This window comes from Ursus arctos, unplaced genomic scaffold, assembly GCF_023065955.2.
Source record: "Ursus arctos isolate Adak ecotype North America unplaced genomic scaffold, UrsArc2.0 scaffold_7, whole genome shotgun sequence".
In the NCBI taxonomy this organism is placed as follows: Eukaryota; Metazoa; Chordata; class Mammalia; order Carnivora; family Ursidae; genus Ursus; species Ursus arctos.
In genome coordinates, this window is record NW_026623089.1 from 15,653,632 (window position 1) to 15,670,752 (window position 17,121).

General features: G+C 43.9%; 1 protein-coding gene across 26 annotated transcripts in view; it reads left to right on the plus strand.

Moving 5' to 3' along the window:
- The window catches only part of ABLIM1 (actin binding LIM protein 1), a 289,882-nt gene that overhangs the window by 244,854 nt on the left and 27,907 nt on the right, over positions 1-17,121 (plus strand). For 15 of the 26 annotated variants that reach the window (XR_008958006.1, XR_008958008.1, XR_008958010.1 and 12 more), the window contains 4 exons: positions 2,324-2,401; positions 3,123-3,278; positions 6,815-6,850; positions 9,398-9,527. Coding sequence is in view for 3 of the 26 variants with exons in the window: in XM_044382156.3 (XP_044238091.2) it covers positions 2,324-2,401; positions 3,123-3,278; positions 6,815-6,850; positions 9,398-9,527 (400 nt within the window). In the remaining 23 variants the exon portion in view is untranslated. Of the gene's footprint in view, positions 1-2,323; positions 2,402-3,122; positions 3,279-6,814; positions 6,851-9,397; positions 9,528-11,656; positions 11,777-17,121 lie in introns of all 26 variants that reach the window. The other 11 variants (XR_008958000.1, XR_008958003.1, XR_008957990.1 and 8 more) reach the window with 1 other exon arrangement.

Consider the following 17,121-nt stretch of genomic DNA (forward strand, 5'->3'; position numbering starts at 1 on the left):
CTCCAGGGTGTCTGACTTCGCATCCTGACGCGAGTGCTTGTGTGGCTGACAGCCGGCACCCTTCTTCCTCGTCTGTAAGACGGGTGATGATAACCCAGCTGAAAGGGTCATTGAGGGGACGAAAGTGAGATCAAGCCCGGGAGCTGCTCCACTCGGAGCCGGCCACGGGGCAGGCGGACGACCGACGTTGGCTGCCCCTCACACTCTTGCGGTGTAACTTGCCAGGGTTCGTCTTGATACTGGGTTGGCGCATTTTCTCTCCTGGCCTCTTGAGGCTGAAGGACCACCTGCAGTTAGTCGTTACCCACAGAGAGGCGTATTGACTCCACTTCTTAGGGGTCGCTTCCCTTTTTAAAGGAGGACCACACCGTGGTTGTGTCGCTTCTCTATTTTGACTGGGAAACAGCTCAAGGAATTAGACTTGGGGAGTAGTTATTATGTGAATCCTTCCTTTCCCAGTAGACTCAGAATTGAGCATTTTCTCATATCGGGATACATATGTGATTGGAGAATTTAAGTCTAGGAGGAAAGTACTTGTATGTGGCAGGTGTTGGGGAAGGGGGACCAGTAGCCACGAGCCTGCCACCCCTCTGCTGTGCACAGTGTGACTTCTCCAGCCCCCTCCCCCTGGTATCTCAAAGACACGAGAACGATACACCACGGCCCTCCAGTGAATTCTCTGTTAGAGCGAGTCTAATCTCTCTAATCGCTGTCTGACTTGGACTGGCCAGGTGGGTTTGCTGTCAGGATTTCAGACGTGAATGACATAGTGATGCAACATCCTGATTTTTAGGAGGTTTTTGGCTCCGTTATAGTCACTGTCAAGGTGCCGTATATGTAGAAACAGTTCCAAAGAGGAAAGATCCAATTCCTCACCTAGAACTACACATTTTCCTCTCCGGGAAATATCTGTACAGAGCGGAGCAAGTCTTTCAAGACTAGGCCTTTGGTTTTCTTGGCAGAATTTTCCAGAATGTGCCAGGCAGAGCGGGAAGCAATTAACCCTCCCACTGCTATCACCACCCCTCACTCTCAGGGTCCTCTAAGCAAGTATTATAAAGTCCAGTTTCTTTTATCTTTCCTAGCAGCTGACCGCTAACCTTACTTCAGTGACTCTGTGTGGTTAGGCTCACGTCATGTAATTAACACGAGCCAGGTATCCACAAACTGAGTGTTTACGAATAATAAATCCTAGCTCATTCCCTCAGCAAATATTGTTTATGACTTCTGTGTACCTGTGCAAAACAGTGGGTGTGCACAAGTGGTGAAAAAATAAATTCTGTGAGGGCAGAGATGGTAACTAAAGTTAGTGAGGGAGATAGGATGCCAAAAACAAAACAAAACAAAAAAACCCAATACACATAGAATTACAAATTTTATTCATGAAGGAAAACTAAGAATGACACTGAGAGAAAATAAGGGTAACCATTCTGGATATCAAAGATCAGGGAGGGCTTCTTTGAGGTGGTGACATTTAAAGCCAAGACTGAAGGAGGAAAAAAAAATCAAGTAAAATCAAGGATCAGTGCATTTCAGGCAGAGGGAACAGGGAGGATAAGAAGCCTGAAGCAGAGACGTGCGCCACGTTCCATGAGTGATTGGGAAGTAAGTGAGAGGATGGGAGAGGAGAGCCAGATCAAAGCCCTGAGGCGCTGGAAGTTGTGATTTTAAGTGGTCACTGAAGCCAAAAGCAGGTAGTGACCAAATTCTCTTTGGGGTTGTCTGGGTGGGTGGCTCAGTTGGTTAGGGGTCTGACTCTTGATTTTGGTTCAGGTCATGATCTCAGGGTCCTGGGATCGAGCCTTGAGTGCCGCTCCACGCTCAGTGCAGCGTGCTTGTTCCTCTCCCTCTGTTCCTCCACCCACTCATGCTCTCTCTCTCTCTCTCTCTCAAAAAAATAAATAAAATCTTTAAAAAAAAAATCTCTCTGTCACTGGGTACCAAGTGGATTTGAAGAGGGCAAGAATGGAGGCAGGAAACCATGAGGCAAGGTCATTGCCAGAGTCCAGTTGAGCGGAGCTGGAGATGGGGGCTGGGGCTGTGGCCACAGAGGTGGAGGGAAATGTGCATGAAGGCCGAGCCAGAAGGTCTTGGAGAGGAAGAGAAAGAGAAGGTGAAAAGAAAAGTCCCCAAATGCATTTTCCAGGCTGATTGCACAGCTGGTTCTCCTTTACCTTTCTTGCTAGGTTGTACTTTCCCTTACTCAGAAAAGTCACAAATCTTTTTTTAACCAGCTTGGTTTTTGGTAAACGCTAGGGACTCAGGCCAGTCTTGATTCTGAAGCCATGGTCTGAAATCTTACAAGGCACTGTTCATTTTACAGCCAACCAGGACTTCCTCTGAAAGCATCTATTCGAGACCAGGCTCCAGCATCCCGGGTTCCCCAGGTCATACTATCTATGTAAGTATTTACTTCTGGAAAAGACCCTTCCGGGACAGGTAAAGTAGCAGCGTGTAATAGTGGGATGGGTAATCCAAAATGGAATAATCGAAACGATTTCTGTTTCTATTATGAGATCCAGTTTTCCTTGTCGAAGATCAGCCTTCTCAATCATGTTTTCCTTCGGGTGATTAAATTTATATACAAATGTGACCATCAAGGTCAATGACCCGTAAAATGCAGTAATACCATGTAGGACTTTAAAAATGTGGCTAACTTGGATATAGATACCTGGGGACTAATTATACATTTCATAATGCTGATACCAAGTATTCTTAAATTCTGCCACAAAGATATTTAAATATTTAGTTTATCAAATACGCAGTTCTTGTTTTTAGCCATCTGGGGGGATTTTTTTTTTTTTTGACCATCTGTTTGAGCTTTTCCATCTCTGTAATAAATTTAGGGTAATTATCCTGAAGGTTTACAGGCTTTTCTACTTGGTTTATTCTACACAGACTTTTCCCTAAGCTTTTGATGACTTTTTTTTAAAACATGATTAATATATGGTATAAACAGGCAACTTTCTAAAGCGAAATGCTTTTGGTTTTAAAACTAAACAAAATGTTTTGGCTTTTGTTTAAGATTTTCACCATTCGAGCAGGACATGAAATGTACTAACAATAGTTCCCCAAAGAAATGAGACTGAAAAGTAATTTTGTTTTCTGTTTGACTTTGCCAGGCAAAAGTGGACAATGAAATCCTGGATTATAAGGATTTAGCAGCTATTCCCAAGGTCAAGGCAATTTATGATATTGAACGTCCAGATCTTATTACCTATGAGCCTTTCTACAGTTCGGGCTATGATGACAAACAGGAGAGGCAGAGCCTGGGAGAGGTAATACATTTTAGAAGCTGTGCATTATACAACTTCTCTTTCATCATATGTATAAGACTAACTGATTGGAATTAAAATAAGTCAGAGGGTCCTTTTGATTGCCTACCATTTTCAGGCTTCCATACCAGGTGCTTTGAGGTACTAAAAAACCTATCACACCATCCCTGGCCTCGGGAGGTTACAGAGGGGTGGGAGAACAGAGCAGCCAGAGGAAACACGGGGGAAGGATGAATGAGTGCTGGTACCAGGTTGTGGGATAGCAGAGCAGACATACTGGGAAGGAAGTCAAAGTTGTCAGGGGAGATTTTGTGAGCTGGGCAGAGGGAGTGAGGGAGAGTCTTCTGGGTCTTTGTCTGGGGACAAGCTGAAGTATAGTCATGGGGATCATGAGGAAGAGAACATACACCCTCAATTAGGGCAGCTGCTGTATGCAGCATGTTACGATAGAATGTGCAGGACAGAAACAGCACAGAGATGGAGACCACGGTGTGGCACTGTGGTGGGAGGCAGAGTTCTGGAATGAAATGACCCGGGCTCAACCTGGGGACTCCACATGCTGCTTATATGACTTTGGCCATGTGGCAACCATTCTGACCCTAGTTTCTTCATCTGTAACCCAGGATGACAGAATCTACCTCATGGATGTTAGTAAGGATTAAATGAACTGTCTATTAAAGGTTGATATCTATAGAATATCTAGATAATGTATTATCTATTAAGACTAAATCTGCATAAACTAATCTATTAAAGCAATTAGCAGAGAGTCAGACTCGTGAATGTTTGGCAAATGACAGCTGCTACTGTGGTCATTCATTCCCTGTCCTCTTCGGGCTTATTAATGCTCTCTCAACATTAATGGTTCAGAGGCTGGAGCACAGCCTCTCAGCTCCTTGGGGTCCTCCCCGCCCCTTCCCAGGAATGGGGATTCCCTACCCGGGGGCTCGGGTCTGTTTTCCTCTTGCCTGTTCAACTCACTTAAAACTTCTTTTCCCTTTTATTTTTAAAATTGGAATTCTCTATAGACTGATTTGAGTCCAGTCGGAGAGATGTTACCCCAAGTATTGGACTGAAATCAGCTGTTCAATCCGAGGTTAAAACAGACTATAAGCTACCTAACACATCCACACAGTGGTTTGAGATCTTAGATGAAAAAAGCCATGAAAACATGGTGATTGTTTAATTTGTTCTCAGTAATATAGGTGTATATGATATCTGTTTTATAGTATGTTTCTATTTATTCATAATTGTAATATATGTTGTTCTTTTTATTTACTTATTTTTCAATTTGGGTTTTACGCCAGAGCATAGCTCTGTATTGAAATGGCCCATTGGGGGCGCCTGGGTGGCTCAGTCGTTAAGAGTCCGCCTTTAGCTCAGGGCGTGATTCCGGCGTTCTGGGATTGAGCCCCACATAGGGATCCTCCGCTGGGAGCCTGCTTCTTCCTCTCCCACTCCCCCTGCTGTGTTCCCTTTCTCGCTGGGTGTCTCTCTTTCTGTCAAATAAATAAATAAAAATCTTAAAAAAAAAAAAGGCCCATTGGACAGGAAGTGAGATCCATTTTCATGTGGTGCCCCCTAGTGGTCACATGGATGTAACTGCAGCTGCTCAAACGTGGGTTGATTGGCCTGGGTTGTTGAGTTGCCCCTGGGCCCTGCCTGGAGAGTTGCACAAGAAATAAAGGAGTAAGGACGGTTCCAGAACAGGGTGCACAGGGCCTGGTCCTGGAGCAAGTAGATGAGAATTTGCTAATATTCAATTCATACAAGCAAGGGGGAGGAGAGTTGTTTTATGGTGATTTAGGTTTGGGGGTATGTGTCTGTTTCCCAGTGGCTCTGTTTTGAGCAGTAAAACATCAAGCACTCTAGAGTTTGGGCTTTGAAGTGAACGTTTCAGGATTTAGAGTCAGACTCATATTTACTAATCACACAACTTTGGAAAAAATACGTATTTCAGTCTCCTTATCTGTAAACTCAAGATAGTAATATCTACCTCAGAGGTTTTCTGTGAGGATTAAGTGAAATATTTAGATGAGGGCAGTACCTGGCACATAAGTGCTGGGCAGACTGCTGGCCGCCCTGGTGGTCAGCATCATTACCGTCAGAACCCGCAGTGATGACCTGTGGGTTTCTCGGAGCACAGAGCCTTGATGGGAGGATGCCCCCAGGTCAGAAATCAGACATATCCATCAGCTCTCCCCCAACACACGAATCTTGCAACTTAGGAAACTTCACATGCCGTTTGATTGTTTCTTTACTTATTAACACTTTTTCCAAAGAATCTAGAGATTGCCAATTTAGAAACACTGGAGGAATAAACCTGATGTTCTGTGTAGCCATTCTTGCCTTCGGAAGGCATGAGTAGGGTGGATACAGAGGCCTGTTGTCAGCAGGGTCAGGCCTGGCTCCCGCCTTCTAGGAGCCTGTCTTCACCCAGCTAAGATCCCCCCCCTCCCCAGAGACAGGCTGTAGCTGCCGCTGAGACCAGGGAGCCTGAGGAATGTGCAGTGACAGAGAGCCTGGCAGCTTCTTGTGACCTTGGGTAAAGGGCAAACGGGGATGCTGGGAAATCTACCACTGGCCTGGCTGTGTTCTTCAGGATGCTTTGTTTGCATTTCATTTCTGGTTGAGTGCTTTTTGCATTTTAATTGTAAACCTTTCATTCATTCATTGAGGAAATATTTGTTGGGCAACTCCTATGTGCCAGGAGCTGCTGTAGTCGCTGGGAATGCTTAGCTGTAAGGAAGCAGAGTTCTTGCCCTTATGGAGCTTGCAGTGGAATGTGGGAGACTGTAAACAGATACATGATGCGCTTTTGCAGGGCATAGTGCTAGTGGGAAAATGGAGCAGAGTAAGGAGAAAGCACGTGGGGCTGGGTCTCTGTATACCACATGTGAGTAGAGACCTCACTGAGGAAGAGGAGTAAGCCCGGCAGGTGTCTTGAGTGAAAGGTTCTGCTGGCAGAGGGCACAGCAAATGCAAAGGCCCTGAGGTGAGAGAGGGTTTGATTTGTTCATTGCCCCCAAGGAAGCCTTTGTGCCTGGAAGGATGGAAGCCAGAAGGTGAATGGTGGTGATGTTGGCAAGCCCACCAGGGCGGGATGCCACACACCTGGTCATCACTGGCCTATGTCAGGCAGCAAATGATCTTACGTGATTGCCCTGATTATAATTGAGTTAACAACCATGTTTACAAAATTTGGTGCTTCAGTAGACACCGTGACTCATAGTAGTAAACAGCATAGTTTGAGCATAGAGGGAAAAATAGTTCCAATTTGTCTAACTTAAGCATCTAAAAGTATGACAGCATATTTCTCAAAACCCACAGTTCTTAGGCGGGGACATGCTCCAGGCTCCCAGGAGCTTGGTTGTCGTGTTCCTGTCTGAGCTCCACACTCAACTTACCGAATCAGAAGATGGGGGTGGACGAGGGGAGCGGGCATGTGGATGTGGCGTACTGTTTCCAGGGGTTGCTGATAAACTAAGTAAACTGATAACAAATCAATATTCACTGTGATTTGCAATTCTCTTTTATTCTAGTCTCCAAGGACTTTGTCTCCTACTCCATCAGCAGAAGTAAGTGCCATTGTTGAACATTATAATGGGTGGTATTCGGGAGTTACTTGGACTTTTCCTACACTGGAGTTTTTAAAGAAGGACATTGAACAAAACAACCACCACAAAAAAAACCGCGTGCAAAATTATGATGAATGTAAGATTACTGGACTGATCTACTCTAAGATCAGTGTTTTTCCAAATGAGACTGGGGGTAAAAGCAGCCATACAGTATTCTGAGCCTATGCCTCTAAGTGCCCGGTAAGGGTTTGCAGGGAGTGAGGCCCCCTGTCCTGCCGGGGGTGGGGCTCCCTCCCCTCATTCATATTGAATTATCTGAATCCCAACATCCTGGATTCTCTGAAATGGCCTGCGGGGGTCAGAGAGTACTCTGTGAGTAGACCCATCTTCGGGGGAGAACACTCCTTTTACTCTCGAATCAATAGTCTTGTCCCGCTTGTCAGGGTAAAGAAATCACAGTGGCTTTTATCCAGTCCACCAGGCCCGCTGTTCCCTTGGGAATAACTCCTATGTGGATCACTTCGAGCCATTAGTGATTGTTCCGTAGTGAGCCATGGGTCCCACATCAATCCACACACGCTCCTTCCACTCGGCAGCATTCGAAACCAAGGACAGATTATTCTCACAACCATTTTAGTTAGGGCTCTTCAGGAAGCTGACACTGACCCACAAAATCGACAGCTCCTTCACACTGTCCCTCCTGGTGTCACTTTAGCCCCACCCCCACACTGACCACCAACTTGGTGACCAGAGGCCTTAGAAGTACTTCCCGTGGTCTTTCCTTATTTTTCCCCTTGGGGGGTGGGGGGCTTCGAGGCTGGTGGCCTAAGCTCAGGCTGACCCAGATCTGAGTGTGGTCCAGCACCAAGGTCTGACCCAGCACTTGGTTCATTTTAGCCACTTCAGATAACAGTAACCAAGGGATTGTATATTTAGCTTGCTTCTTACTTTTTTGCATTTCCTTATGTATCCAGTGAGCGACTCCTCAGGTGTTAGGTCTACCCTCATCTAAAAAAATAATAATAAAAATAAAAAATAAGGGGCGCCTGGGTGGCTCAGTCAGTTAAGTATCAGACTCCTGGTTTGGGCTCAGGTCACGATCTCACAGTTGTGAGATAGAGCCCTGCATTGGGCTCTGTGTTCAGTGTAGAGTCTGCTTCACATTCTCTCTCCCTCCCTCTTTCTCTCTTTCTAATAAATAAATAAAAATGAAATCTTAAAAAAAATAAAAATCAGTAAGTCTTATCTTAAAGCCAAGCAACTTTCTGGATACTCTACATAAAACTGGATTGATCTTAGATAATGATCGTGATTTAACATGGTAAAAACCCTGTAGTATTCTGATAGTTTATGACTGAGGGCTGTGAAAAATTAATTTCTGTTAGTATTCTCATCACAACAGAAGTTCATGAAGCGTTAACTTCTATTATTGACCAGTTGCAAAGTTTGAAGCACATTGGGGACTTTTTGTTTTGTTGTTTTCAATTTATTGTTCTGGGCAACTAGGATCAAACCAAAGTTTCCTTGCCATTTGCTCTCAAATTTCACACCGCCATGGTTACTGAGGTTTTAATTTAGGCATTTTCCATATAGTCTTTCAAACTTGTATTTCTGTTGTAGCAACAGAAACTTCATAGGACAAGTAATTCCTAAAATGTAGAACATTCCTTTCTTTCCTTTTCACTGTTTGAACAGTTTTATATTGTGTTTGTGTGTGTATGATTTTTTGTACTTCATACCTAACCTGGATTTGTTTCTGGATTTGGACATACCGGGCATGCTAGTGGTGGTATTGTATTCCATTGAATTGATACACCTAATTAACTTCATTATTCCCTGATTTGTTGAGAAAGTTTTATCTTTATAAATGGTGGTATTCTAAATATCTTTGAGCAAATTTTCCCATTTGGAGATCACTTTTTATTTTTTCCGGGATATGTTTCTCAAAGTGGGAAGTAGAATTTCCTGGGTTTGGGGCCACCACCAGCTTGTTCTCCAGGAAGATCAACTTAAGATGTCACCAGATCAGTGTTATGGACAGTGTGGGTTGGCAGCCAGAACAAAGGGTAAGATTAGAGCCAGGAGGCTGGTTCTGAAGCAGGGTCTGCCTGTACAAGCTACACACCTACACATGGGTCTCTGACCTGCTCTGAGACATCCTGCATTTGTGGAGAAGGGAGGTCTATACCCTGTGCTCTACCTTCGTTATTATGCAAGTTGGATGAAACGATGGACATACTTTGTAGAACTGAAAAGCATCATATCAGTGTGGCTGTCGGGGTATTCTCTTTTTCCCAGAGCTCTACCAACATGGCATCTTACATCTTAAAATTTGGGTAAATGCAAGAACTATGGGTTTCGAACAAAATGTATTAACCGCAGAATGCTCCTTTGCATATGTCTTTGAGGATATGGCCCTAAAATGTATACATGAACAGGTCGACATGATAGTTCCCAGGCAGCCTTTGTAGACTTGGATTTCACCTGGACCCTTTGATAGCCTGAGTGTGTGTCTTATGCTCCCGCATTCTCGCACTTTCTTTCCAGGGCTACCAGGACTCTCGGGACCGGGTGATCCACCGGTCCACCAGCCAGGGCTCCATCAACTCCCCCATCTACAGCCGCCACAGCTACACTCCAACCACGTCGCGCTCTCCCCAGCATTTTCACAGACCTGGTAAGGGCGCCTCTTCCCTAGATTTCACTCTATATAAATAGTCTGTGTTGCTGTGTGATTTTTTTTTCCCCCCACCACAGATAGTGTATTAAAAATCTAGCTGCCAAATAGATCTCCCCTTTTCCCAGGGGAAAAAAAAAGAAAACTCCTATCCAACTATAATTTGTGTTATTTTATGATTATATTCATTATGATTTATTAAATAATTACATTTTGACATTGAACAATGGGAGGCCAGGGAGATTTTTTTTTTCTTTTTTTAGCCTTGAAGAAAATCTCATCACTTTGAGACTTAAAATGAAGATTTCCAAAGAAAATATGTTGATGTGCCTCTCGGGCACGTCAGCATCATCTAAAATCCAGCATTAATCATTCGTTGGTGGGTTTGCTGTGTTTCCCCAGTCCAGCAGAAGGCAGTATTACGTGCAGCCTCGGGGCTGTGTTTGAGAACTTTTCAGATCCATTCCAGCCCTTAGATTTTGAACCAGACTTAGAAAACAGAAAAACTAGAGATAGACAATATCAAACAATAGTGGCCTGCAGGTGACCTTCTTCTGTGCACAGCATGGACCCTATCGCTATTAGTGGGTGTCTCCTGTGTGGAATGGAAGAATGGAGATCCCAGCGTGGATCCAGGGTTCCCAGAGGGAGACTCTGGCCTTCTAAACAACCTTGGTGGCAGCGAACATCTAGGAAGACTGTATTTTAAGCTGCTTCTGCACGGGTTGATGAGAACAAACTCATTCATATGCTAACTTATTCAATAAAATGGAACCAGAGGAAATGAACAGAATATAAAAAGGCTGCAACCTCTTTCTTAAAGCCATAGATTTAATGCTTATAGAAGATTGATTTTTTTTACTATATGAGTCTTCAATAATGTATAATTTTCTCTAGGTCATAAATAGTATTTGTTGAGTTATGTTAAATGAGGGTTTTTCAAGAAATGGATTTTTTTTTCCATGTATGACTATATTCATTTAATTCCTGCCCTGGACCTGGGTCTGGATGGAAGCCCTCGTCTGTGTGAGGGACAAGGAGTCCTATATGCAGCCACCCCTCCATATAGGCACGTGCTGAGGTCACTGAGGCCACGGCCATGACCTTGTCAGAATGATGTGGGGCTACAAGGAAATTGTTCCATGGGTCCCTGAATAGTCAAGGGGTGGCCAGCGAGGGACATTATTTCCCTAAAAGATCATTTCGCTGTTGAGCAAACTTTTCGTCTGTTCCAATCATGGTTCCGAAGCCAGCAGCCTTTAGAACGTTCCCCATTCTAAGTGCTCCTCCTTTTCACAATATATCATGGGCATGCATGATGCCAGTTATTAGGGTTTATAATTATTTTTTCAAGATCTACCCTGGTCAAGTGAAGCCAGTAGGGTTCTGACAGCAGGGCTGTGGTCAGTATAGAAAACCTCTGATTATCCACTCTGTGGGTTCTAGATGCCGGGTGATGGTACATGTCCTCGGGTCTGGGTTTAGTTTTAAAGGTCCATTTTCCTTCCAAGATAACGAAGCTTCCAGTTCCACCCCGTGCTGCCACCACACGGGTCTCGAGATCCTAAGTAGCTCTTCGCCACCCAGGGAACACAAACCGGTTTTCCTTCTACACAGGAGAATAAAATTAAACTGCTAGTGGGAGAAGTTGGCAGCTTAAAAAAAACCATCTGACCCTTACATATAAGTACTTCTTTACAAGTTTCTTAAAATTATTATCTTTTTTTTTTTTTTTTTTTTACATGTGTTTCAAGGGTTCTGTTTTGTCAGGTGCTTTTTAAAAACAGCTATTTCTGAGTCTAAATGACGTGCCCGGTACTGGCTCAACAGTAGCCGGTGTCATCTGGACAGAGAATGTCCTGGTAGCTATTCCTTCTCATAAAGCCATTTATTCTCAGAGAGTGACTCTGTACCAGCCTGAACCTGTTCGCAAATCCTCCCCACTTTGCCTCGCCCTTAGCAGGTGCGTTCTTAACCCTTTTGCCTTCTTCCTTTTTCAGACTCCTGATTAACGTTCTGTATTTCCGCTCCCCCCCCCCCCAGTGATGATGTTGTCCCTGCTCCTGTGTTAATTTCTGTTCTTCTTTTCTGTTTCCACCTGGCCCCACCCCTGACTCCTTGCCGCACAGAGCTGCTGTCTCCTGGTGTGCAGAGGTTGTCCCACCTGCGCACCAGCAGCCTCAGCTCCGCCCACAGCGACTCCCGCCCCAACTCCCCCTTCCGACACCACTTCATTCCCTATATCAAAGGTAAGGAGGCAGGCTTCTCCAGGCAGCACCCCGCAGAGTGGAGATTTATTAGCACCCGGGGAAGGCTAATAAGTCGTATCTCCAAGAGTTAGCTCCCAGCTTTCGACCTCTCCGCATGCCTGCGTGTGTCTTGACTACACCCAGCGTCTTAGAACTGACATGGCATTTCTCCACAGGAGAAATATGTCATTTCTAAGGGCTCTAGATGAAGAAACAGGAAGTATGTTTAAGACCATAAGATGTATTACCTACCGCTTAGGGGAAAAAAACCATATATTATCATTTTGTTTTTCTGTGCCAAAAGCAAAATATAATATATACTTGGGGCATTTTCCTGGTTTTGATATGTGATGTGGCTCAGCAAATCATACCAGCATTTAGCAACAAATCTGCAAAACTTGTCTTACTGGTGATAAGCCACTTCACCACTTAATGATATTAAAACATTTGGATAGTATAAAAAGATCTGTGGCAATGTAACTTAAATTTCTCTCCTCGAGCCAACCCTTAGAGTAATCGGTCCTCTTTTGACTGGTCCTTATCCTGCATGATGCAGAAGAAGAGCTGTGCCTTCTGTTTTCTGTTTCTGCCCCACATCCCTGCCCATTCCCTTTATGGCATTCCCATTGTTTCCTCCATGTCCATCATGCTTCCGTAGCAGTCCTCAACTGGGGCTCCTGTTCCCCTCCATGTGTTGGGGGATCCAAGAGCCCTGACAGGGGTGTCAAAGGTGCCATAATTTAAAATACGTCTGAGCTCCCGGAAGCATGCTAACCCGTTCCATAGCTTTGATTTGAACCAGATTAACCAATGACGGTAGCTGAAGGAGGGGAGTGGCAGGCGAGCGCAGGTGTTGTTAGGGGACTTGAGACAGACCTAGCGGATTCTAACCCTGTGATCCAAGTGCTCGCATCCTGAGCACTGCTACTGAGTAGCCAAAATGCTGTCCTAGTTGACTGAGCTTTCGTTTGCAGTCTACCCAAGTTATTTTCTTACTGCTCGCTTGGATTTTTGAGCAACTGAGTCCAAAAATACAGACGCACTGCAGCATGCTGTTTTATTTGTATGTGTGCTGCTCTAGCATTTTCTGTGCTGTAAAAATAATGTTGCTGACACGCTTACTGAAGACACGCGTTATTTGTCACTAGCGAAGAGATCAGTCTTTTTTCAGTTGGAGCAATGCTTTCTAAAATTCTTGACAGATTTCTTACAATTATTATTGCTAATTAGTATGGGGGGGGCTTTAGAGAATGTTTATAAAACCGTGAGAAATTATTAAACAACTTCAGAGATGTATTTTAAAGAGACTTTAATATAGAAGCCCGTGGCCCAGCTTAGAGTTGTTTGTTTCTAATATGCAAGAGAAAATAGGTTTTTAATTCAAACATGTAAGCTGCCTTGTTTGGTTATTACATGTTTCATCTTTCCAAAGAGATCCTTTTTGTAGGGAGAAGAACGTCACGTGCCCTGTAAAGTGATACACAGTTTGTACAAATAATGCATCACCACATATCAAGACTCACAAAACTTTGTGTCTGTGAACGGCTTTATGGAGAGTTGGAATGCCCAAATGGACATTGGAGTCCTAGGTTTAAATATTATCTCTGTCCTGTGCTCGCTGTGGGACCTTGGGCTGTTGACTTCCCTTTTGGACTGTCACTTGGCTCTGTCATCGACAGAACCTCTCCTAGGTTGTGAGAGATGCGCGAGGTCAAGTGCCCTGGTGTGTAGTAAGCCCTCAGCTCACCTTGTCCGTGACAGTTTCCCCCTGGGCATGGTGCCCTTAAAGCACTTCTGGTTACGTCATCCCATTCCATTCTCTGGTTAAGGGGCCATGGCCAAGGGCTCACACCTAGGGAGTGCTGCACCAGGACCAGACCCCAGGCCCCCCATCCCTGGGTGTTTCAGTCTAAATATACATGAAGGATAATTGTGAAAGCAAACTTCTTTTCCATCCCTGTTTAACTAGAAAATTGCGTTCTTGTTGAGCTAAAACAAACAGCTGCTTTCAGTCATTTAAATTTTTCCTTATGAACAGGAATACCAAATAGTAATAAAAATTACATACCTTTGTGTGCCCCAGTGGTGCCTTATTAAAAACTGTAGATATACGGTTGACCCTTGAACAATGTGGGGATTAGGGGCACCGACCCTCTTTATGGTGGAAAAATCTTTATATGAATTTTGACTCTCTCAAAACTTAACTACTAATAGTCTACTGTTAACCCTTACTGATAACACAGTCAATTAACACATATTTTTATATGTGTTATAGACTGTATTCTTACAATAAAGTAAGCTAGAGAAAGGAAAATGTTATTAAGAAAATCAGGAGGAAAATACATTTACGGTACTATACGTTTACCAAAAAATACCCACGTATAAGTGGACCCATGCTGTTCAAACCCATGTCATTCAAGGGTCAAGGGTATATCGTTTTCTGTCTTCAGACTGAATTTGAACTTTTTCACACAAATATTGTGGTTTTCAGTTGTAGAGAGCATTAGGCCAAGAAGGATTAGCTTGACCCTGAGCCCACACTTAAAAAACAGCTAACGGTCTGCCTCCCATGTGCCTCCAGTTTGTTCCTGTAAAATAGTTTACATAAATCAGATACAAAATGTAATGTACATAGCAGTATATGCTGAGTTTTAAAATCAGATGTGCTTTTTGCTAAACTATGAAATCAATCATGGAGAATTTGTGTATTAAAGATATTGCTTTAAAAGCCTAGTGTAGTTGAATAACTAAAAACCGATTCTTCAAGGAATTACTTCTTAGTTATTCTGAAAAGCATGTATCTGTTTCCGTGGAAGACCTCTCCAGCTTGGAAATTCCAATGCGGAGGGCACTCGTGGCCATTGGAGAAGCACATCTCAGGCTCTTCAAAATGGAGCCAAGTCCACTTGGTTCGTCATTTAAACATTCACTTTGTATCTCGGAGCTCGTCTTAACAATCTCAGGGCAGTTATTTTTAAAACAAATGTAAACTGGGCAGCCTGAGGATGCCAGGGTAGGATGTATATCCTTCTCAAATGTGTAGCTAGAAGCCAGGGGCCCCCTTGCCACTCTGGTGACCAGAAGTGCAGCAACCCCCCCCCCCGCCCATTTCCTAAGTCCACCTCCTGGTCCTTTTCTGATTCATGGGCCCGGGCCCCCAAGGCTCACAGAGCTGAGGGCGGTGTGCGTGTGTAAAGCTAAGATGCCCATCACAGCCTGTCTCTCTGTTCCACTGGCTTCTCTGTCCACGTTCTGTGATGTCCATCTTGTCTCCCGCTGTGTTTTTATTTCTGTTCCCTAAATGCCCCTGCAGCCTCATTCTGTGTTGGTATGTCGTTGTTGGGCCACGTGGACAAGTGCATGCTTGGATTTGGAAAGGTTTTCACTCTGTTCTGGGCTTTGTCTGTGCCATGTTTGCTGAGTTTCTCTTCCCTCCCCTTTGAAATACTGTTAGACATTATATGTTCTGTGTCTACAAGGTATAAATCAGATTTGTGGCCACGAGGGCAACATATATGAAGTCTCTTTGAAAGGAATCTTTGCTCTTCTGCCATAGAAATTATTTGCTCTGATGCAAATAGTTGACACTTGCTGAAGAAAACCATAATGCTTATTGAAACTTGAGATAAGAACCAGCAATCCTGAAACTCTGTCGTGAAATTCTAGATGCTGCCAACTTTAAGGTCCCCTCAAAATACTCATTTGTATTTTGGAATATAAGCACCTAGAGTCCAGAGTACCAGGCAACACTCCAGCAGGTGCCCCCAGCAGGCACATACACAGCCAGTTTGATTTACTTGTCTTAGGATTTGAACCTTGGGTTCTCAGGATACCAAAAAGAAGATTGAAGATGAGGACAGAGCATTTGAATTTGTTAAGTACAGTAAGAATCCTGCAAGTGATTGATCTCCCACAACGGAAAAATCGGCTTAGAAAGCTGCTGCGGAAGGAGCTAAAAATGAAAGCAAAGAAATATATAGACACAGCAGCTTCTCATCACAGTAGCTAAGATCACTAACAGCTGAGAGTCAGCCAGTACAAGGAGGGACTTATTTAAGGAACAAAATGGCTATGAATGTGATAGATGCAATATTCTATGACATATACACTAGTATATTATCTTTACACAGTGTCTGCATTTCCAGGCCGATGAGGATGATGATGGTAATATCCTCTGTATATGATCCTTCATCTGACACCATATATATTCCTTTGCCTAAGTAGTGCACTGGGCGTAAAAATAATGTCTCCGTTATTTCCTTCCAGAACGGAGTTAAGGTTTCATCACTTCAAGATAGGGTGTTTAACTTAGAAAAAGAAAAGAGGACTTACCTTGCGAATTTTGCTTTTTCTTTTAAAATGCCAAAAAATGGGGGCGCCTGGTTGCCTCAGTTCATTAAGCATCCAACTCTTGATTTCAGCTCAGGGTCGTGAGTTCAAGCTCCGAGTTGGGCTCCACACTGGGCATGGAGCCTACTTTAAGAAAAAATGCCAAAAATGTTTAATGCCTTTGGTATTTCAGAGGCTAAGCATTTGGTACCTAGCAACAATTACTCTGAGACCTCGTTCCCAATGAGCCATTATGATGTGTGGAAATCGTGTTGTGTAGAATCCCTTCGATGGCTGCGTTGTTAGGGCTCTCTGCCTTGCGCTTTAAAAATGTTTTGTAGGAGGTTTTAATTGATTCTAGCATTAAATCTACTTATAAGGACTTGAACATAGTCGTGAGGTGTTTGGGGTTTTTTTAAAGCAACGAGAAAGGGCAGTGGTTGCTGAAATAGGCAGCCAAATAAAGAACTATACCCAATAAGAGATAGCATTGAGCCAGAATTCACCCATCGGAAATTCGACAGTCACTCCCCAGCCTTTGAGAATCGTCACCCTGATGATCTGAGAAGCAGTGGGCTCCAATTGCCACTTGCCAGCCAAGCATCTCCATGATAGATTTTTAATACTTGGGCAAATGCTAATTCTAATAACCTTAAACCTTTGCGTCCCGTCTGTGCCGGTATTTTAGTGTGCGCATGCCCCTGGCTCATAAGCATCCAAACAGATTTAATAGAGTTTCATCCGATTGGATGTTATCACCAAAACCTGTGAGAGCGTTTCCCTGAGATGTCTAAGGTTCTTCTACAAGTACAAGAAGGGTAGAGTTGAAGGGCAGAGAGCGGCGTGGCTCAGAAGCAAGGAGCAGCCAGTGTTCAGGATACGCAGAAAGAGTCTTCAGAAGACAACCTCAAATAAGGCAAGAAAAGCTGTCTTTCCAGACCTTCTTTTGAGAACAGCTCTGAAGTGAGACAGTTAAATTGGGGCTATTGAGGATCTAGTGGGAAAATTATAAAAAG